Source organism: Nuphar pumila, unplaced genomic scaffold (genome assembly GCF_984573655.1).
Source record: "Nuphar pumila unplaced genomic scaffold, dmNupPumi1.hap1.1 HAP1_SCAFFOLD_1202, whole genome shotgun sequence".
Taxonomy (NCBI): domain Eukaryota; kingdom Viridiplantae; phylum Streptophyta; class Magnoliopsida; order Nymphaeales; family Nymphaeaceae; genus Nuphar; species Nuphar pumila.
This window is the reverse complement of record NW_028323613.1, coordinates 418-22439: the sequence shown is the minus strand read 5'-3', so window position 1 is coordinate 22439 and position 22022 is coordinate 418. Positions and strand designations below refer to the sequence as shown.

Genomic DNA, 22022 nt, shown 5'->3' with positions numbered 1-22022 from the left:
GTTCTCTGATGCCCTGCAGCCTGAAGCTCAGCCTCAGGTAGCACCAACTTAGGGAATGACGGGGACGACGTGTGTGGCGCTCCATCATCGAAACCTTCCAAGGACCCTGGCAAGGCGCTTGAACGAACCTTACCGGCATTCAATCCACAGCACTTTCAACAGAAAAGCAATAATTTAAGTGTATTCATCTACATCTGAATTAATTTTAATTTTAGGGAGACTGTGATTTACTTGTACTATATCTGTGTACTTCATTTCGAGAGTGGGTGATGCAGTTGACAGAGGGGCGCTTGGTAGAAAGAACACTTGGTCATAGAGATTAATTGCATGCTCGATAGCATCTACACTCGCTTTCACTCCTATCAACAATAGTGCCATAGCAAACGCGTGCTGGGTGTAGGTATTGGTTCGACGTGATGGATGTCTTCCTCGAACGCCTATACACCCGGGTTGCTTGAAGAGGTTTCAACATGCACGCAATGCTCCACATGAATTGGTTTGGGTACGTGCGTAATGCTTGCTAAGTAGGCACGACATGCTCTTAACACTTGCCCTCGTTGATTAGGGGTGCATCTTGAATTAAACAAAGCTGCTGCCGTATCCATCCAACTAGGTCTTCGTAAGTTTTACAAGCATCAATTTTGTGGCCCTGTCGTTCGACCTGTACATTTCTCGTTTGTCGAGTCTGCCTGGGATTGCGCAATGGCTGCTCGGCATCCAGGTCTATGAACATGCTCATGCTGAAATGCCCTTCGTACGTCGTTTCCCTTTTGCATACACACTGCTGTGGGCTTCAAGTCTCACAAGTAGGTTGATGTACATATGCACGTGCGCGTGGGTACGAGGTTGGGGATCTCAGTGAGCTTCCTTTTGTAGAGTTGGAATGTGTTGTTGGAAATTGATTTTATGTGCTGCACTTTGGGGCGGTCGGTATGCATGATCCATGTTATATATGCGGAATGAGTGGATGTGCAATCAGCACCCTGCTGTATCTGTGCTACAATTACATGGTTGATATGTAATCACTATCTGTCATGCTCTTCTATATAGTAGGCAATTGCAACACGTGACATTTGCTGTTGTTCTCTTGATCTGAGCCATGAGCAGTGCTGTCAGGGTTCGTGGCATGGCAGACTTGGGATCTGCCGGGCAAAGGATGAAATGCACGCACGTGTTGGCGCTTTGTACACCACATAGTGGCTTGGTCCGTACCCGTGGCAGGTGCAGACATGTCGCGGTTGCACAAGCCAAATTGGAGCGCAAAACAGAACGGAAAACAGCCAAAGATGTCGAAGTTGCAAGCAAGCTACCAGAGGAAACCACATGGGGCGTTACGGACTTGAGCAGGTACTCAAACGCCGCTGCGTGGGATATTCCATGGGGATGGCAGACAGCAGTGGGGGGTATGTTGGCATGGGCGACCTCATTCTTGCTCGTTGGACTGCTCTCTGTGCCCTTGGCGATGCAGCTCTTCCAATTCCAGTCGCTGGAAAGCATCTCTGCTCTTCAGGAGAGCGAACTGGCTCTACTTGACCAGGTGCGGGCTCCCCTCGTGGGAGGGATCCCGTACTTGCCGGCAATTTGCGGCTTGCATACGGCGCTGAAGGTGCTTACTCAGATTCTTGCTCAGAATGATCCAATCGTCTGAACTGCTTCCATTCATCGTGGGTGCTGCTCCTCGACCTCGTTGCCTGGTGATTCACATGCTGTACCATATGAATGGAGATGTTTTGCTCGATATGTCCAAAGTGCGACAGGGATGGGAGTAGGGCTGCACAATTTGGCAGAATCTGTGCAGGGTTAATGGGAAGCCATTGTTGCAGATATTATCGACGCTGGTGGGCATCACTATTGTGTGGTCGATCGGGGCTCGTGCGGGGCCTGCTCGGCCTTCAGACTATCTGATCGCCAGCCTTGAGAACCCATTCAGGAAGCCGGACGGGTGGCTTTTGTGGTCGATTGTTGGCATGGCATGCGCGCCATTTGCAATCATCATTTCGTCACTCTTGGTGTCTCTTCTTCCAGCGGATGGGGGAAGGGGGACCGTGGATGGGGTCGCGCACATGATGAGCTCTACAATGGACACCTCGGTCTTTGCAAACCTCCTGTTTGTGACCGGTGTGTTGGCGCCGATTCTTGAGGAAACTGTGTTTCGTGGGTTCCTGCTCACGTCGTTGACGAAATACATGGCTGCACCCGCCGCCGTCACAATTTCTTCTGCCGCATTTGCTGCGTGCCATCTGAGCACACGGGACTTCCCTCAGCTCATGGCACTTGGCATGGTGATGGGCTTCATGTACTTGAGGAGCCGGAACCTTTTGACCAGCATCCTCATCCATGGCGCGTGGAATTCGGGCGTCCTGGTTATCCTCTTCACACTCATAAACAGTGGTGTCTCGATCGATGATATAATTGGGAAATAGACTGCTGTATGTTTGCCTTGAAAACAGTAGGTATGTTGGTAGAGTGACAGAACAGCGCCCGTGTACTGATAGAACGGGAAACATAACTGCAACTTTGCCAACTGGAGATGCACTACCGTAATGAGGACCGTAGATACCAGATGCGTGTAGTGCGCTGATCAAAGTCAAGTGTAGTTGACAACTTGCTGCAATCGTGGATCACGCGATCGATGCACACCGTAATGAGGACTTCTGCCCAGCACTGAACCATATCATGCAGCATTGACGAAAATTAAAACCAAAATCATATCATGTAGCATTGACGCACGTCGGCGGCTGGTTGTTCCGTTTGCTGCCGTACCTCTCCTGTGAATCATGGGTTCGTGAAGGTCCTTCCGATACGGGTGCTGCTATGCCTCTGGCGATGACTCCGGGATAAACCAGATGCAGTGCTGTGCACCAATTTAAATGTATACACTCATCACAAACAAATGACCGTGCAGTAACGTTACAATGTTGTCAAGCCAACGCAGTAAGCTGCCAACGGCACAATGCCTGCAACGAATTCTAATGCAGTAGACACAGCCTACTTCTCGACCTTCTCCTCGCCATGGCCCTGGACAACCACTTGGCGAACACCTCGTAGTCCTCGCCCTGGTAGTCCGAGTCGGCGATCATCTGCTTGTAGAACTTCTTGCCGATGTTGCGCAACTCGTTCGTCCTGGCAGACTTGGCATTGCCAGAGCGAATGACAGCCAGCTTCTCAGTACGAGCGGTACGGCGAGCACCCTACATACCGCAAGGCTGACATCACTCGCGATAGCCAAGGACAAAAATGCTTTCAAGTGGTGTCACCACAACGCTGACAGCACTCGTCTAATGCAACACACGGAGTCACACTCATCATCGACTTCAGCAAGGATGCATGACGGACAAATCACTCATGTGAAGCACCAACAACAGGAGAACAGGGGAGCCTGCTTAATAACATTGTCTATCTCATGCCCTGAGGGTACAAAAACGGCAGCGAAAGGCAACCACCATGCCCAAGAGACCGAGTTGCAATGAAAGCTACGGTGCAAAGCATCAGAAAAAGCAATGTGGCAATGCGCACCTCGGTAGCGAGCTCCTGGCGGCGGATGGTCTTGGAGTACGGGTTGAGCTTGAGCATGGCTCCCAAGTTCTTGAGAGGGTTCTTCTTCATGGTGCGGCCAAAGTGGGGGTCCTTGGGCGCGTTGACGATGGACTGGATCTCATCAGAGTTGATGATGCGAGCCAGGTCGGTGTTCACCATGGGCATGCGGGGCACCTTGAAGCCCTTCTTCGACTTGGACTCGACGTCTTGAGAGCCTACATGCCACTCGAGGCTTCAGTACCGCGATGTGATTGAACTGCCATTGTTGCTGTGATCTCACAATCTGGGCCATTCCCAGATCGACTAGATGCAGTAAATTTGCACGCAACAGACCAGAGACGCGTACAGGCAGTTCTATCGGAATCAACGTGTGGAGCTGTAAAGCATTGTGATTGGTTCAGGCATCACATAAAGTCTGAAGCAATATGGCTACAGTGAATGTGCACCCCTTCGCTGGGCACAGATGCAATTCTTTGTGCAGAACGTCAACACAGCCGCCAACACATGCACGTTCCGCCGCGTGTTGACTGACACCCGGTTCCAAAACCCTCAGTCCCTCCGGAATCCACTCCAGGTACTCCGAACGCCCCAGTGCCTAGGATCTCATGCGTCATCTCGTGACAAACTCCGCTGGAAGAAAGATACACGTACTTTCTTCGTTGGCAAAACTAACATGACAGGGTATGAGAGCGCTATGGCACTGGCGCATCACCGCATTCTGCTGACATCAAGTAAACATGTACAGCCGAACCACCTGAGATACGTGACCATAAAATGCAAGAACCAAGGACATTTCAAACATGCACGTACCATATAGGGAGTCCAGGGCTTCGAAGGCTGACTGTGTCCAGATGCAGAAGCGACCCATGTGGCCTCCAGGGGCCAACTGCAAACGATCAACCACAGATCAGAATTCATGCTGCTGAATAATATGCTGGCCTGAAAAACACACACACGAATGAGTCATGTCATGCCCCAGGGGAGAACTTTAATGAGACCCCTGACAGTACCAACACTCCGAGCTCGATCAACCCTAGCAGCATGAGCTGCACTCTTTTCCAACATCATCGCAGCATTGTGCAATAAGCTTCGCATTCACGCACCTTGAGAAGGTTGAGCCTCTCGACGTTGCAGCACTCAACGCCGGGTACGTTGCGCATGGCCTTGACGATGCCGTTGTCCTGAGCGTAAACGACAAGTGGTCCCTTACGCATGACATACCGACGGTTTCTCATCTTACCCTTGCCCCGGCGCAGGTTACGAGAAGCAGCAGCCTTGCTAATATCGTTATCTGCCCCGAGCTTCTGCAGAACCTGGATGGCTTGCTTGGTCTTGGAGATGGACTCCACGTCATTCGCCACAACAAGAGGAACCTCAGACAGATTTTCGATCTTGTGGCCACGTGCCATGACCAGGGATGGAAGAGCAGAGGCTGCGAGGCAGAGCAGGTGGCATAGCGCTTCAGGTTCACGTTAACCTTCCTATGCCACCTGCGCCAGGTCTTGTTGGGAGCGAACATGTGACCTCCACGGCACATGTTGCCGAAAGCAGCTTGTCCTGCACGGTGAGTTCCACCTCCTGGCACACGAGGAATACGAGATACAGCACGACCTGTACCCCATGACTCAGCTGCAGTCTGGTGACCAGCGACCATGCTTGGTGCATACGCCTGGCGATGGTTCTTGTTCAGATGTGTGTGCACAGTCTGAACAATATCTGCACGCAGCGGAGCAGTGAAAACTGCAGGCAGCTGCGTCTGGCCTGCTGCCGCGCCATCAAGGCTGTTCACGTTCACAAGGGGCCTGGCTGCCATCTTGAAACAGCACTACTTAAACACAGGAAAGGACACATTCTGTGTTCTCCCTTCGTTATGTGCCATCCAGGCAGACCCGACAACCAAGCTTTGAACACTGCCTACTCGCCGCCTATTGAATTGAGCCCATGACGTCATCAAATGCATGCCACCCATAGAAATCGAGGAACCGGAGATGAATATTTCAGGGTCCTGCCTAAATGCAATGGCGGATATATCCAGGAGAATTATTTCAGTAAGCAAAGGTTTGGTACCCACTTACAAAAGACCGCACGTTCAGTGATCCGCATGGGTCATGCTGCCACAGCATGGAAATCAGATCACTGAGGAACGGAGGTGGCGTTTGCGGAACAGGCGAATGACCTGTCGACTGACTGACTGATGTCGTATACTTTCCGATAGGATGGATGTCGGCATCTCACATTGACACGCACCCAGGTCGTGCGTCAGGAGCAGTTGCATTCCCGCAAACGGCTGTCAATTCAGCTCTACACATTGTGCATGTGCAGACCAAACTCACATCGATGTTTGCGAGCAAATTAGAAATTAATTGCGTACTTGTCGTCGTCGACGACCTTACTGCGATGTGACTTCCGATTATCAAGTCATGCCATGAGCGACAGTACATTCGATCGTCAAAGTGCTTTGCTGGTAATTGCGCATCCAGATGACGAGTCAATGTTCTTCAGCCCCACTTTGCTGTCGACCAGGCATTTATATTGCTGGCACGTGTTATGCTTATCCACAGGTAATGTCGGTGAGCGTGAATGGACCGTCTCTACGTTACATCCGTGCACAATAGAAAATCCGAACTTGCTGCAGGCAATGCTGACGGCATGGGCTTCGTCAGGAAAACCGAGTTACAATCAGCCTGTGAATTATTAGGGGTGCGTTATTAGTTAGGGGTGCGTTATGTCATGCATGCAGGTGTGGTGTGTTGTCCGCGTCGAGCCTTTCTTGCATCATTCTGCGGTCGTTGTGGTGACAGTGTAGGGTGCAAACCCTGCCTCTCGATATGACTGCAGCACGCATATCGCGCAGGTCTGCCTCCATAAGATTGAAGACGACCTCTGTCTTCAGGACGGAATGAACATGGAATGGGACGAGAACGTAATAGCTCAACACGTTAGCGAAGCGGTAGCTGAAACACGAGCGCAGTTGGTGCGACTCCCCAGGCAGGGTTTTTGAACGCTGATTTGCATACGGCATGCTTGTAGGACCGTGCTGAATTTTGTTCGGTACTTGGGGTGCATCCTTGCCACTTCCTTTTATTCCCTACATGCTGTTGATGGCCTCGACATGCAGCGGGCGGTGAGGCGGGGGTGGTTTTGGATGTGTTTGGAATTTGACTCGTGCCGCAGGCCCTATACAACACGGGCTCTACTTCTCAATTGTGGAAGGTACAGGGCATAAAGTGTTGTATGGGCTGCCAAATGAGCTTCTTACCTGCGTCAGCTGTGATGACAACAGTTGCATCTGAAGCTCGCAGGTGCTCACCTTTGACGCGGGTGGAGTGTCCGGTCACACAAATCACGTGGCCACCTGGCGAGGTGTGACTACCTGGCAGATACAGAATGTGGACGCGACACCCGTCATGACATTGGTGCGTCGTCACTTCCAGAAACAGGCCCGATATCTCAATAACATACGGCTGGATCCGTCTCAGCTGCATCATGGAAGAGGCATGCATGCTTGAATCAGTGATGCAGTGTGTGAAGTTGATGGTTGTGTCGTGCCACCTTTCAGGACATGGCTACTGTCCAGGAGCACGTGTGTGTTCTTGTCCCCTATCATGAGGTGGTTGTCAGGCGGGCTGACGCGATTCACTGAAATCGCAGCATTCACAGATAGCATATTTCTATCAAGAGCAACCTGGAATTTACGTGTGATGCTGGAGCGGAAAATTGCGTGATGTTGCTTAGACGTGGGCCTTGTGGTATGCAGAGAAGCCTCCCGTTCTTTGTCAAGTTTTGGGGACCCTGCTTCGCTTTTATCATTCTCCTTTCTCGCCTGCTCTGCATTGTGGCTCCAGGGGCTCTCTCCTCGGGTTCGCAACAGTGACATCCATTCGCGAGGTCGCACTTATCTGGCGCGCAATGGGAGCGCACGCCAGCCAGTTTGTCTGGTGTGCCTTGTCCCTGGCTTGATTACTTAGCGCTTGCTTTATTTGGGAAGCAGCCTACCCATGATGCAATGTGCGTGCATGCGTGTGTCTCATCAGCCTGTGCAGTTGCTGCTGTGATGGAGTGACACAAGATTCAGAGAATAAGGCGAGGAGCAACGAAGACAGCCTTGACTCTGTTCGGCAAGGTGTACCATGCCAATCGCGAGGCTGGGTGATTGGGAAGGAATGATTGCACGAATGGCACCTCATCACAAGCCCTTGTGTATGGATCCGTTCGTTGAGCAGAGTGCACACAAGGGTCACGATATTGTCGATCCCGCCACAGATCCATCCTTATCACGATGCAACATGTATGATAAAGAACAGGCACAATGCCACTGTTTGGACGCATCTAGCACATGGAGCAGTATGTGATGGCATCAAATCAAATATGTTGTCAACGCATTTGATGAGGGAACGGTTAGGCAACCAGGCGCTCCATGGATGTGCCCTTACATTGCCCAATACATCGCAAGGTGCCTGCTTGATACCTGTTTCCTGTTGCAGGTACAGGCGGCTCTTTCTTATTGCTTCACAGTATACGTACATTAATTACCTCTCGACTTCCAGCCCGATGCTTAGCCGAGGCAAACAGAAGAACAGGTGACAAACGTTCACAGAGGTGGTGGTGTGTGTCATGCTTTGTGTTGGACGTGCATCACATAATGAAGGCAGCTCATGTCATCGATGCTCGGGTGGAATCAGCTTCAAATAGTGTTGGTCGAAGGTTAGCATCTGGATCTGAATTGGTGGTGTATCCTGCACAATGTTAACCACTCTCATCGAGGGCCATTGACAGTGTTCAAAGCACCACACTGTGGTGCATCAGTCACGAACATCCACTGATATCGCCATCTCCCGGACACACCCGATGCCAGCAACTGGCGCCACATGCCCTTCAGTGATCCTTTGGGTGATGTCATTCATTGATATGAAACTTTACTCATGTACCAGGTGCCGAACCGCCAAAGAGTCACGTGTTTTTGCAAGTTGCTTTCAATTCACAGTTTGCATTCACCGTTTGGGCATGTATGAGCTGAAATACAGGCCCCTTGGTGTGTCGTTGCTGCATTCTGAAACATCAGCTCTGAAGATAACACCTCTCTAAATGGGGGTGCAACTGTCAACCAGGCATTTCTAATGTCTGCTCATTCGTAAATGCGCATCGGGTGTAATCTACCTAGTTAAATTTGTCCGAAAGTGCCTAACAGCGTGCTGCCACACGCACACCTGATCCAAAGGCAAACTTTCATTGCCAGTTCAGCAACATTGTCCATACCACTTACCTTCCCAGTGCAGCCTCGCTACTCTAGACACATATAACGAGGAGCAGAGGCACATACCTCCTTTCTGTGTATATATGCCATGAGGCCTGAACCTGGGAGTCCCCCGGACTCCACGCGCGATCGAAGCAAGTCAAAGAACCTGGCGTACTGCATGTCACAAGCCATGAGAGCTCTGAAGACGCTCGATTGCACTTGCGAGTGCCATGTGCTGTGGTAACATGTGAACAACATAGCAACAAAGAAATTGGCGCAACGGAAGCATCAGGTCTTGTGTGCGATGTTTCTCCTGTTTGACCCCCCTGCAGGGACTGTTCGCGGTCACCTGCAGGCAACCAAAGTGACCAGCCCTGCACAGCGCCTTGTAAGTAGTACCTGTCCGCTGACTCATCACCTGCTTCGTGCTTCAACAAAGACAAGGTCGTGCAGCAACTGATCGATCAAACATCAAGATCTGAAACAAGGTCCAGCGATGCAGAAGCTTGGAGATCACGGTCATGGCATGGCGTCATACACGACCGAGTTAGTTTGACTACTTCTTTCTGCCCCCTCCCAACCTGCATGCACAAAAGGCGTAGACTCTCAGGCCTTGCAGAAAAGTTTTCTTTGGTTTGGTGGGGCTGCGGCGGGGATTGTCGAACCCCATGGAGAGGCACAAAAAAATACATGGCTAAGTCATTGAATGCGTCGCATGCAGGAGGAACATGGGAAACATGGGGCCGAGGTCTGCACGTATGTTTGAGCGAAATAGCTGACCCGCTTTCTTGCCCAGTTGCTGCGTTCTCTGCAAGGGAGGGCGACCTACCGTTGCTCTGTCGCCCAACATGTTCATGGCCATCTCAGCATCGGCTTGCTTGTACTTTTGCTCTAAGCTCTCAAAGTGAATGTATTTGACGGCTGAAACCTCCTCCTCTTGTAGCGCGAAGGACTCCAACGGGATGCGCTCCTTGACTGTTACCTGCACCACTGCGATGTCAGAGCAAACAACGCAGATGCTTCTCGGGTGGGAGCATGGGTGAATGGGATAAATGACCTGATATGTATACCGAGATGTAACAAACTGCTAGATCCTGACAGATGTACTGACAAGTACACCAAGATGTACCAAATTGATAGATCCTGATTGCATGCTGTACCAGACCGCAAACCCAACGGTTCCAAGATGCTAGCGTAGTGGTGACGCTTTCGTCTCGCTGTCGTACGAGTCTGACGGACGGTTGGACAAGTCAGCGGCACAGCCGCTCGACACCCTGGACATCGCAGCGAGAGCTGCGGCTGTCGTAGCTGTGATAGCTTCACAAATGAAAAGAGAACGATCGTCTATCGGGTTATCTGACTGATGGCAGGAAACGGCAAGGGTAGGTGCCATTGGGATTGCACGAGCCGGGAACGAGGTCGATAAGCATGTGCATGTGCACAGACATGCGAGGAGGCTATTGAGCCAGATGGAGATTGAAATCATTGGACGCTCAGGCAATCGGTTAAAGGTTTTACCGCACATACGACCCCCCTTCGAAGTTCTCAGGGCAACTTTGTCGCCAATGCGTTGCACGCGGGTTTAGCATCTCACTGTCAGGCGTAATGGTGTCATGTACCGTAGAGGCGGCTTTGCGCTTAGCTGGCGGTGCTTTCCAAGAGGGCCTGACTCGTTCCAGCTGCTGATGTTCCGAACGCGATCTTTGTTCCGTTGCGAGTGTGTGTTGGATTTGTGTTTCGGCTTGACTGCGGTGAATCTGTCTCGCTGAGTAAGAAAATATCTCTTGATGAAACGGGAACACGACACGTGGATAGACACGTCCGCGGGTGGGAACCGACAGTTGCGGGAGCATACCAGATAGATGTCATCGAACTCATTGTTGACAAACGTGCCGCCATTGTCTGTGGATGCCAACTTTAGTGTGAACAAGAACTCCAGGGCCTGCATGCCACGAGCACCCCATACGTCACCATCCTTGTCAATGTCGTGGCGCTTTCAGCGGTGCAGCGCTGTTCCGTTCTTAGCGGTTGCTTTGACTGCAGTTCATGAACCATATCCATTGTCATGACATGATCTCAGATGCCAAACTTGATATGTTATGTAATTTCAGCTTTTGGCTCAGATTTCAGCAAGTTTGACATGCAGGATGACTCCTTAGGAAAGTTAGCAAGTTGATACGCAGGATACCTCTGTAGGAAAGTCCACACCAAGTTCCTCCAATGCCTCCCGTTGTGCTGTATCTAGGGACTCCTGCCCTGCCTCCACTGCATTTCTCAATCATCTCAGTCAGTAACAAAGGTATTTCGAAGTATAAGTCAGAACAAACTGTCAGCAATGTTCGCAGGAACGCCACCACCATGCCCTGGGGCCCAGAGCTTGGGAGGGGCGCAGACTTCGCTGCATAGCAGCACGATAGAAAGGCCCCAAATCTGCGATTGACAGGGCTTGCCTCACAACGCAGAGATATCCTTGCAAGCTCTGGCGCACCGTACCATGACCTGCTGCCGAGATATCCCACAAGCCAGGCCAGGAATCTTTTATGTCGGCCCTCCGTTGTATCAGCAACTCTTGCGTGTCCATAACGTATATCCAAACGTGCACTGCCCGGTGCCAGTCGCCTGCAATGAGATGCTTGTTTGAACATTCTCTTGTTTTCTTGCCAAAGGTCCGCAAGCTCACTCTTGCATTCTATGATGCAGTACGGCTCGCGAAAACCCACCGTCACGATGCACAGCTTTCCGCTCCTTCTTCTCCCCAGTCTTATTGCCACTCTCATCCAACAGATCAAACTCTTCAGCCATGTTCGAGACAGGGTTTGTCACTCCCCTAATGTCTACCGTGAGAAGGTCAATGCCATGCGAATCTTCCAAGGCACGCTCGTAAACAGGTACGACTGCGATCTGTTAGCTGAGGTCATGCAGGTGAGCCAGTACGTGGTGCCATGGTGCAAGTTTTCTGACAAGCCTCTGGGAGACACAAGTAGGGTTCCAAGTGCTTCAAGCTAGTGCTGCAAGCACCAACAGGGCCGTTGCGATCCACGTTCATTTGAGCTTCAAGCAAATTCACGGACTGTAGGCTACAGTACTCGGCCGCTTTGAAGAATTTGAAGATCGGGCGGGATACGTGACGGATTAAACACTCGGCTGCGACGCAGGGATCGTCAGGCACATTTACATATGTCGGGCCTTCCACTCGTCAAAAATCGGGACGGATGATCCGCTGTCGCGTACCCGGGCCCTGACCAGCCCCTCACCCTGGGGAGTAGTGGATGACGGATGGGGGCCCCGTGCAGACCGGCATGTGTTTCCATTGCACATGTGTCACAAGTGAACTGCGCTACCGCCTGCAGGTCCCCTAACTTGACGAACTTCCAGGTCACTCGGACATATATGCTTGGACAATCAGGTCAATGATTGACGTGCATAGAAACACGACGGACGTTTGCGTCGTGGTGATCGTGTCCATCGCGGTCGCAGCAGACATCATCTCATGCAGTTTGCTCAGCTTGGAGGTATGTCCTCATCTTTTGCACCTGCTCCGCGAGAGAACGTTTGCTGGGTCCTCCTTCAGAATCACGCTTCTCGGCTGATTGTTGGAAGCTCCATACATCCACGACATCGTCACCGAAAAGCGGGTGAATCGTTCGCAGGTCATCTGGAGAGAGGTCGGACAGCTGGCAGCCACGATCCTCTGCCATTTTTACAGCTGATCCGGAGATGTGGTGAGTCTCGCGGAAAGGCACACCCTGCACCCACACAGTCCTCAACATCACATCACCAAACAACCAATCTTCTGCCTGGCTTACAGTCTCCGTACAGAGTCCTTGAAGGCGCATCGGCGGGCAATCACAATCAGAATTGTGTGGATCTTGGCCAGGTGACCTTCGTTTGGCGGGAAGCGGGTGAGCAAACACAGCACCACTGCAACACGTTCTAATAAGCCTCGAACTCCCATTAACGAAAAAACAGAAGACGCCAATGACCAGACCATGGGCCAGATGTACATGATTCATGTAACATGAATGATGCAGCGCCTAAATGTAAGCAACCTCCATAACGATGCGCAGGTGCTCCAGCTTGCACGCGTACAAAGAGGGGCTGGAAACCTTTGTGCTCGCATTTCACGAAGCAGCAAAGCGGTTATGAAACACTTGATTGCGGCAGCATCGCCAAACAGTGGTAGTCACGACGCCACTTCAAGGAACAGTTGCTCTCGAGAGGCAGGACCAATCGCCCCAGCCTAGAGTACATCGAGTTGAAGGCAAACCATGCAAGCACGTAGCTCACCTTGCGCACGAGGTACTCGGCTAAATCCGTTGCAAGCATGTCGGCGGAAAGCCCCGAGAGCATCTTTGCCTCGTTGATCTTCAGAGTGGACAGCACCCCTGTGGCGATGCCAATGCAGTCCGACAACGTGTCTACCGTGTCAAAGAGCAGCTCCCAGCACTCCTGGAAGTCCTTGTTGTACGTTGTGGGAGTCCCTTTGATCACTGCCATTGCTCCAGCCAAGTTGCCCTGCAATGCACCAACCAGTCCGTGCCTGTGATGATACAGCTTTTAGAGCTTGGGGCGATACATTGAAGCAATAGACTGCATGTTTTAGCACATGAAAACACTTTGTCCAGATTCACCCACGTTAGTCAGGTTCACCCACGACTTTGCCCTCTGAGCGGAGCTAGCACGAGCAGATCCTAAAAATGGGAACTCCAGTTGCCAAGCGGCCTATTGAGAGGACAGCTAACATCATCAGACGGATCGTGTGTGGGAGTGCCCAATTGATGTCCATGTAGATGCGCTTCTCTTTTGAAACGATACGTTATCGTGATGTGAATTCTGATTGAGGTATGAGCTGTCATATTTGATAGAAATGTGCTTATTTTTGCACTGATATCCGGATACCTAACATTCCAGCAAAGCACTGCCAATGTCATGAGATTGCGCCCACAAGGGGACGACCAAGCCATGAAATCGGAAGTGACAGACTGCAATTGTAGCTACAGTCTCGTCCTTAATTGACGTTTTGGCAACGAAAGCCCACTTGTGAGGTGCGCTTTGCATAGTGCCTGGCTGTTTGCAGCCACGAGGGCTTAGCCATACGAAGCAGTGCACTGTCGGCTATCTATGCCGTCAACAACAGCGCACCACCATGCGGCCACCCTTTCCACGAATGAGCTCGAGCGCATCAGGGTTCTTCTTTTGCGGCATCAAAGACGAGCCGGTGGCGTAAGCATCCGAGCACTGCACGTAGCCGAACTGGAGCGAAGAGTAAATGATGAGATCCTCCGCGAACCGTGAGAGATGAATCATGTGCAGAGACGCCGCGAAGATAGTCTCCAAAACAAAGTCTCGGTCCGAAACGGAGTCCATCGAGTTGGGACCTACACCAGTCATCCCCAGCTCCTACATCCATGCATCTTGTAAGACCTCAAAAGACAGTATCCCCAGTGACCCAATCCCAGTGTTACATGTGCCAATTGGCAGCAGCGCCACCAGCGAGGCAGCAGTCCCTACACTGTACAGTATACCGTAATTGTAACAACATACGGTCGGTCATGGACACGCTTTTGGACTCATTGCCAAGCGAACATAGAGAAAATAGGTTGGATTTCAGGTATGTACGTAGTAAAAATACCAAAAAATGATGTCACGTTCTCAAAACGCTCGCCTTTTTGTTGGTATCGTAACGGTCTACCGGTACAGATGCCCACAAGGTAACAAAACGTGCACACACCACTGTGTGAAACAAGGTTGAAACAGATGCATGCAGGGTCTCATTTTTGCTTGGGGTGCCAAGTTGAATAAGGCCGAAGTGTCACCATACTTGCACGATCGCTTAGCGACGGAGCATACGAAGCTATCTCATGCACAGATAGATGAACTGAACGACAGAATGGCGTGGACACCATGGTGGGTACCTGTCGATCAGCGACTTGACAGCCCAGTGTATGAGAGCCTTTACTGAGAATTGCGAAGCACCAAAACGTCCCACTCTGATTAAGGTTTTCGTTTCACCGCTCTAGGTACCCTGCTGACCCAAGAAATCACTGGATTCTTAGCACGATTGATGTCGTCAAACAAGTGACAAACGCCAAATACAAAAGGCCTCAAGTGCCCCTCAAAAGCATCTGTCGGGTCAAATCTGCACACCTTGGCGAGGAACTGCCTATCTACGAGGAAAGGATTGCCAGCGAGGGCGCCGGAGCCAAGAGGGAGCATGGCCACGCGGGGCAGGAGGTCGCGAAGCCGCTGGTCGTCGCGCTGCCACTGTGAAGCACACATCATGAGCCAATGGCCCCACCGCACCGTCTGCGCCGGCTGCAAGTGTGTGAAACCAGGCATCAGCACATCCGCCTCCGCATCCGCGCGATCACACGCTACCGTGATGAGCTGTTGCAGGTCTCCGCGGAGCCTCTTCACTTGCCCCACCAGCCAGAGGCGGTAGTCTGTTGCCACCTGATCATTCCGCGACCTGCGTCGCCGGGCCCTCACTCACGCGAACGTTCATGTGTGCATACACATTCGGAAACCAAGGCGGCTGGCTGTGTGCCTTCCGCGGACTGCCCCGTTGCATACAACACCGCGTTCGACTAACCGTGCTTGAGACACTGTCAGTACTGCCGGACAAGACAGTACATGCGGATTCGTTGCATGTGCACGAACGCTTACCTGCTCCAATGTCTTGATATACCTCCCTGTGATCTTGACGTTGGCATAGCCTTTAGACATGTTGACGGTTGGAACCATATACTGTACCAAAATGTCAGGAAGGCCACATACATGCTCATGATATCTTACTGAAAATTGTCACACCGGCAGATTCCAAATTGATGCGTCAACTTAGTCCATGTGTATGCGTGGTGCTTAGAAAGATACAGCATCATCAATCTGTATGGAACGCATTGTCAGCATCACCATCGTATCATATCTCAAAACATCCATGTACAGCCGCCATGCACGGTCCCAGCGTATCGATGGGAGTGGTGAACAGCCGCAGCAGCAGCTGAGAACGTCCATCTATCTCGAGATAGGCATTGGAGCACGAACGAACACGAATTCTGCAAATTCGATCTCAGGAACGAACAAGGTGGATGGGATGGTGCTGCTGTGCCATTATGCAGCTGTGCCTCGCACCTGCCTGTATGCAACTTGCCACCGACCGATCCAACTAGCTCTGTCAGGCGTCTCTCGTTTGCGGTGTGGATGTCCTCGTCACCCTGCTTGATCTCGAACTTGCCTGCTGCCCACTCCTCTTTGACCTTCGAAAGACCGTCAACTATGGTGGTGGATTCCTCTTCTGTCAAAATGCCGGCCTTTGCCAGAGCCTTGGCGTATGCCTGCGACCCCTGCATGACCTGCCAGTGGTGAGCTTCGTATGTCGCAGCCAAGTCAGCAGCATCAGATATGCTGCCCAGGATGGTGGATTGGTAGCAAAATAGCAAGATTTCCTTGCTGTAAATGGCTATGCGATGGCCGTTCACTGGAGTGTGTGGCCGTGAGCTTGCACGGTGGCTTGGTCCCTGACAGGTGGTGCAGCACTTGGTTGCTGCCGTTTCTATGCAACTGAGCTGGCGCCGCGCACAGACAGCGTGGATGGTGGCAATGTAGACAGGGACATATCATGCCTGGTGGAATGGCAAAAGCTTGACCTACGGTGTTGAGAAATGACAGCTTAAGCACTTTCGTGATGAAGCGATGCAAAGTAGCTGGCATCCCAAGCGTTGACCTTACTTGGGCTGTCAGAAAGACAGTTTACAATACGCGCCTGCAAATCTTCGGCCCAAAGGCGTTTGTCGAACGGTAAGGACTCGTTGAACTTCTCCATGAGGGGGTCGGTGCCGCCGGTGAAACGCCCACCCCATAGCTTCTTTGGCTCCGCATGCGTCGACATTTTTGCCTGCAACGTCCCGACATCGTCATGGTCGCAATCGATAGTCAGCAGAGGGATCACTGCGTCCTCTACTGCCACTGTATTGCTGGGCGTCACAGATGAAGTAATCAGGACCCATTGGAGCACACGATGGTCCCAGGGCGAACATGCTGAACACTTGGCCTGCTAGTGGCTTGCTACGAGGTATCCCATTCGGAAGGTGGATTCTATCGGGATAGCCGACCAGGCTTGCATCATAAAGCTGCAAGAATATTCGGCCCGAGCGCGCAGCGTCAACGCAGCGTCGCGCAACGTACATGTTGAGAGGGAGCCATGCGTCCTCCTTTCTTCTTCCGACATTAGTGAAGCAGATAGTTCAAAAGCCGAGAAAAATTGTCGGCACGACGAGCATTGCACGAGAGGACACGTTATCATTGTCTGCTGGCGCCGGCGCTGCCGTGCGAAATGTCTGCTCCCGATATTGATCACGGCGTCTTGTCCCCAAATTGACAACATCACAACAATTCAGAGTCTACAAATCACAAATGCTTGTATGTGGAGAATGTTTTGACCTGCCAAAAACACAACGTTGGCGACCATGAAGCATACCTTGTTGGATACTGCAGCTTTGTGCGGTGCCTGCAAGAACATGATAACGAGATCAAGAGAATTCGCATGACTGTGGAGTCGAGATGCCTGCTGTTCTGTCGTGCACGCACCAAGAAAGCCAATTTCGATGGGCAGGTCTGGCAGGACCTTGCTGGGGTTCCTGATTGCATGCTCCACATTGTATTCTAGCTTGCACTGGATTCAGCTGCACGGAAATAAATTCACGGATGTCAGTTTATGCGCTTGCTTTTACGTTTCGCTTCGTTGATAACTTGGCAAGGAAGGACCTTGCGAAGCAGGACTCCTGCCAGGAGGCGTCTATCGAGGCATCGACTTCCTCGATAGGCCATGACTCGGCTGAGCGGCGACTGCGGCGCGGTGGCACAACATTTTGGTGATTCTGATCCCAGCATTGTTCATGTGTCGCATTCATGATGGGATAGAACACATCTCGCGATCTCATTTGCTTCGTTGGCGTCGAGAGTGGCTGCGAGCACTTGTGCAATGTACCGCACACCTTCAGTAGCCTCGGCCACATAACAGTCTTACATTGCCTGCTCGTGGTTTCTGCTCATTTCTGTTTTCAGCCTGGCTATATTCAAACCTGGAATTTGTGCCCACCCAGTCTTCACGTTGGGAGGATGAACGCTGATGCTCTGGCAACGAAGGTGAAACGCAAGCGGAATCGCGTGCGCAAGCAGAAGGGTGAAGGTAACGAAGTCTATATAGAGGTTGTGCATGTCTGCCAATTGCCGTTACTTCGTGCCTGCACACCGCTATCACCATGTCAGCCTTTCTGAACGCGTTGGCACCCTGACTGCTTTGCTCACAAGGGGGACCAGCGCTTAGGAAGGACGTCGCAGGTTATGAAACGACGTTGTTCCGATGTTTGTTCCTGTTGCGCAGAGAATGCAGAAGCGGTTCCCCGCGATCTGGAAGAGGACGCTGTAGCAGCGGAAGAGCATCCCGAAGATGAGCCAGACACAGGCGACCAGCACCAAAAGCAGAAGAAACGAAAAGCCAACTCGTTCGATGCCTTGGTGGAGAGAACAGTTACCAAACCAAACACGGATGGTATCATTTCCGACCAGCCTTTCACGTCCCTCGAGATCTGCGAGAAGATGCAAGGTGCCATCACAGACATGAACTTTCCGTTCATGACTCATGTCCAAGCAGCCACAATTCCTCAGCTCCTCAAAGGTCATGACGTACTTGGAGCTGCCCGCACAGGTACATGTCACTGTCCACCCACTTGCCTCAGCAGTTGACCCACTTTCCAAGGTCTCGCATGGCCCCACGGCCTGCCATCCCTTACTCGTGATGCCACCATGCGCATGACTTAAACGTGGCAACCAATGCCTGACAGTGAGACGATGTGGAACGTATGTCTAGGGCCAGCGCAAGGGGCTCCATGTGCATACGAAGCGGTCACTCACTTGCCCCCGATATTCAAGAATACGCACTCTGTAACTTGTGGGAACCTACCGTTTTACGCCCAGGCGATCAAAATGGGATCGGCCAGGATCAATACACGTTCACGGCAGCGGTCCACCAGCATGGGGCACATCCTCTCGTTAGCTTCAGAACGTGGTGCATCTGCTGAAGTATCTCCAGACATGGGCTGTGCGCAAGACTCTCCAGTGTAGAGTTGATGCTGGTGGTCATCTGCAGGCTCTGGAAAGACGTTGGCGTTCCTGATTCCCTGCGTGGAGATGCTGTATCGGACGGAGTTCAAGCCGCGCAATGGCACTGGCGCGCTCGTCATTTCCCCAACCCGCGAGTTGTCCCTGCAAACATACAGTGTGGCACGGGACTTGATGAAGTACATGTCTCAGACTCATGGGCTGATCATGGGGGGTGCCAATCGCCGCACAGAGGCGGAAAAGCTGGTGAAAGGCGTCAACATTGTTGTGGCCACCCCCGGGCGCTTGCTGGACCACATGCAAAACTCAAAGGGCTTTGTCTACAAGTATGCTGTATCTCAGATATTTTCTGCGAGCTCTCGTCTCACGTTGGGCCATGTTTTGTCTTTGGTTTGCAGCTGAGGCCATCGGTCAGCGGCTGAGAGCAGTTGCGCAAGTGACAAAGTAGTTGAGTGCATATCCAGGCCTGATACTTCAAGATAATCGTACTCTGGACAGCAATTGGACCTGCAACGCAACGGGCTTGGGCATGCCTGTCGGTACCATACGTCGACATGTTTTTTGTCTATTTCCCCTGTCAATTGTGGGCTGTACTAACGCCAAGAAAATGCCCGAGTGTGTCTAGGATGCGGTACTCAAAGCATTCTGTGTGTGTCATCAAGTCCATCATCATTGATTCAGTGCGTTAGGGTGCGTTCGCTAATTCAGATGGTGGATGTGCTCAGCTCTGATGTTCACATGCAGCATTGAGTGCGTCATGGTGTGTGTTGTTGTTGGCTCCTCACATATGCGTGTTTCAAGCAACTCGCACTCGCAGGAACCTTGCATGCCTCGTGATCGATGAGGCGGATAGGTGCTTGGAGGTGGGCTTCGAGGAGGAGATGAAGCAGATCGTGAAGATGTTGCCCAAGGAGCGGCAGACGATGCTCTTCAGCGCGACCCAGACATCCAAGGTGGAGGACCTCGCAAAGATGTCGTTCAAGCGAAAACCGCTATACATCGGCGTGGACGACAGCAGGGCGGTCACTACCAACGACGGCCTGGAGCAGGGCTACGTGATGATCGCTGCCGACAAGCGCTTCCTCCTGCTGTTCACCTTCCTAAAGAAGAACCGCAAGAAGAAGGTGCGCATGAAATTCTGCTTTGTTTGGTGCATCAGCCAACGGCCACGTTGTCGGTCGTCTTGACAGCATTCCTGCTGCCTTGGTTAAGGGTGGGTGAAGGGATAACACTGTTCGTGACCAGACGCTGGTACATACATGGCCCATCAACATCAGAGCAGCATGGCCATGTGCATATCGCACCTGCATAATCACAAGAAATGCCCGACTGCATAATCGCAAGCTCCGCTGCGCATGTTTTTGTGGCATACATACATTGCACCATGTAGTGGCCATGAACTTTCACGCAAGCAGCCGTACTGCATCTCCAGACAACAAATTTTTTTTTGGATTGCCTGCACTACTTACATGCTTGACAAATACGGTCAGTGATTGGGTGCCGGTGTGATGAGCGACCATGATAGGGGATAGGGAAACACGTCTGCAGCATCATGAGCTTGCTTCCTTCAGAAGCAATCGTGTGCGACAACTCTGGCTGGATGGCAGGTGATGGTGTTCTTCTCCTCGTGCAACTCTGTCAAGTTCCACTCAGAGCTCCTCAACTTTATCGACATTAAAGTCCTGGACATCCACGGCAAGCAGAAGCAGCAGAAGCGAACCGCCACGTTCTACGAGTTCTCACAGGCAGAGAGTGGGACGCTGCTGTGCACCGACGTGGCCGCTCGAGGGCTGGACATCCCCGCCGTGGATTGGATCATCCAGTTTGACCCACCAGATGACCCCCGCGAGTACGTCCACCGAGTTGGACGTACAGCTCGCGGAAGCATGGCAACGGGTCGAGCTCTGCTGTTCCTGATGCCAGAGGAGCTTGGCTTTCTGAAGTACCTCAAGAACGCCAAGGTGCGCAACCTGCGGAGTGCCCTTTTGAGAGCTCTTCGTGGCTTCATCCACAGCGCTACATCGCCCTTGAGCTGCTAGAGGGCATGGGTTTATGAGATCTGTGAGATGCAGGCATGGTGATGCACACAATTATGTGAGTACAACACTGCCGCAGTTACATGGCCGTTGGCAACTCCGAGTGGTGCTTGGAATACATCGGCCGTGCAATATACATTGGTGTGGATGGGTCTGTGCTTGTTGCGGGGCCTGGTGTTGCGGTGACTGAGGTGGTTTCCGTCATGTGGTGGGGTCGAGGACGCTTGGCAGAGCATTCCGTGCCTGGCGCGCACGCTGTACTGCGGTGATGTTTTACCTTGACCACACTGCAGTTATGCTGAGGTGCCTGGCATTCATTGTCTGACTTTATAGGTTGGGGTGAGGCAATGTTGGGCTGCTGATGTGCACGCTTTGTGCAGGTGCCATTGAACGAGTACGAGTTCCCTGTTGGGAAAGTAGCCAATGTGCAAGCAGAGCTGGAGCGCTTGATATCAAAGAACTACTACCTCAGCCAGGGTGCAAAGGATGCATACAGAGCCTACATATTATCATACAACTCGCACCAGCTGAAAGACATCTTCAACGTCCACACTCTGGACCTTGCAGCGGTTGCTAAGAGCTTTGGCTTTTCTACTCCTCCTAGGGTGAACTTGAACCTTGAGAGCAAGGCCAAACATGGCCGCAAGCAGCAAGCTCACAATGGTAGCTTCAAGAAGAGCATAGGCACCGGCCACGCCTTCTCTGCTTCAAATCCGTATGGCAAGCGCCAGGCAGATGACAAGAGGCAATTTGTGCGTATGTGATGATGCTGGTGCCAGTATGTGAACCGGCTCCTGAAGATAGCGTGTTATGGGTGACAACCTTTGGGGCTCCTGCTGCATGCCGCCATTGCGGTGTGGTGGGTCCTCAGATCTCTCGTAACCCGCTGTGCACATTGGTTGCAGATTCGCAACGAATCCGTGGAACAACGGCATGCAAGGACAGTCCATGGTTGGGCAACCTGTAAAATTACTTTTCCGCCGTCCCGTTCTTAGAAGCGTCACCATTGCAGGCTCGAGGACTGACCGCATGTGTTACTCATCATCGCGATGCATATAACAAGTAAACAACCCTGGATGTATCTGGGGCCGAGA

General features: G+C 51.9%; 2 protein-coding genes and 1 pseudogene across 3 annotated transcripts; 1 reads left to right on the top strand and 2 right to left on the bottom strand.

The window, feature by feature from the left end:
• Positions 1 to 2711: 2711 nt before the first annotated feature.
• Positions 2712 to 5360, bottom strand: LOC149809459 (large ribosomal subunit protein uL4z-like; annotated as a pseudogene). The gene is made up of 5 exons (XR_016429697.1): positions 4641 to 5360; positions 4348 to 4423; positions 3517 to 3752; positions 2993 to 3191; positions 2712 to 2854 (listed from the first exon to the last, which is right to left on the bottom strand). The product of XR_016429697.1 is annotated as a large ribosomal subunit protein uL4z-like (transcript).
• Positions 5361 to 12261: 6901 nt separating this feature from the next.
• Positions 12262 to 17662, bottom strand: LOC149809458 (argininosuccinate lyase-like). The gene is made up of 9 exons (XM_089994826.1): positions 17537 to 17662; positions 17250 to 17444; positions 17068 to 17172; positions 16536 to 16637; positions 15905 to 16116; positions 14921 to 15242; positions 13916 to 14173; positions 13061 to 13288; positions 12262 to 12519 (listed from the first exon to the last, which is right to left on the bottom strand). Exons 1-9 carry the CDS (start codon positions 17660 to 17662, stop codon positions 12262 to 12264), a joined length of 1806 nt encoding a protein of 601 aa, XP_089850952.1.
• Positions 17663 to 17890: 228 nt separating this feature from the next.
• LOC149809457 (ATP-dependent RNA helicase HAS1-like) lies at positions 17891 to 21692 on the top strand. The gene is made up of 6 exons (XM_089994828.1): positions 17891 to 17960; positions 18156 to 18479; positions 18921 to 19218; positions 19710 to 20016; positions 20500 to 20853; positions 21309 to 21692. Exons 1-6 carry the CDS (start codon positions 17891 to 17893, stop codon positions 21690 to 21692), a joined length of 1737 nt encoding a protein of 578 aa, XP_089850954.1.
• The last annotated feature ends 330 nt before the right edge of the window (positions 21693 to 22022 follow it).

Coding starts and splice junctions, on each gene's coding strand:
- LOC149809457 (XM_089994828.1), top strand. CDS start 17,891: ATGAACGCTGATGCTCTGGCAACGAAGGTGAAACGCAAGCGGAATCGC. Junction 19,219..19,709: donor TCAAAGGGCTTTGTCTACAA/GTATGCTGTATC, acceptor TCGCACTCGCAG/GAACCTTGCATGCCTCGTGA. Junction 20,854..21,308: donor AGTACCTCAAGAACGCCAAG/GTGCGCAACCTG, acceptor CGCTTTGTGCAG/GTGCCATTGAACGAGTACGA.
- LOC149809458 (XM_089994826.1), bottom strand. CDS start 17,662: ATGCTGGGATCAGAATCACCAAAATGTTGTGCCACCGCGCCGCAGTCG. Junction 17,173..17,249: donor AAGCTGCAGTATCCAACAAG/GTATGCTTCATG, acceptor TGTGATTTGTAG/ACTCTGAATTGTTGTGATGT. Junction 16,117..16,535: donor TTTGGGCCGAAGATTTGCAG/GCGCGTATTGTA, acceptor CAGGTCATGCAG/GGGTCGCAGGCATACGCCAA.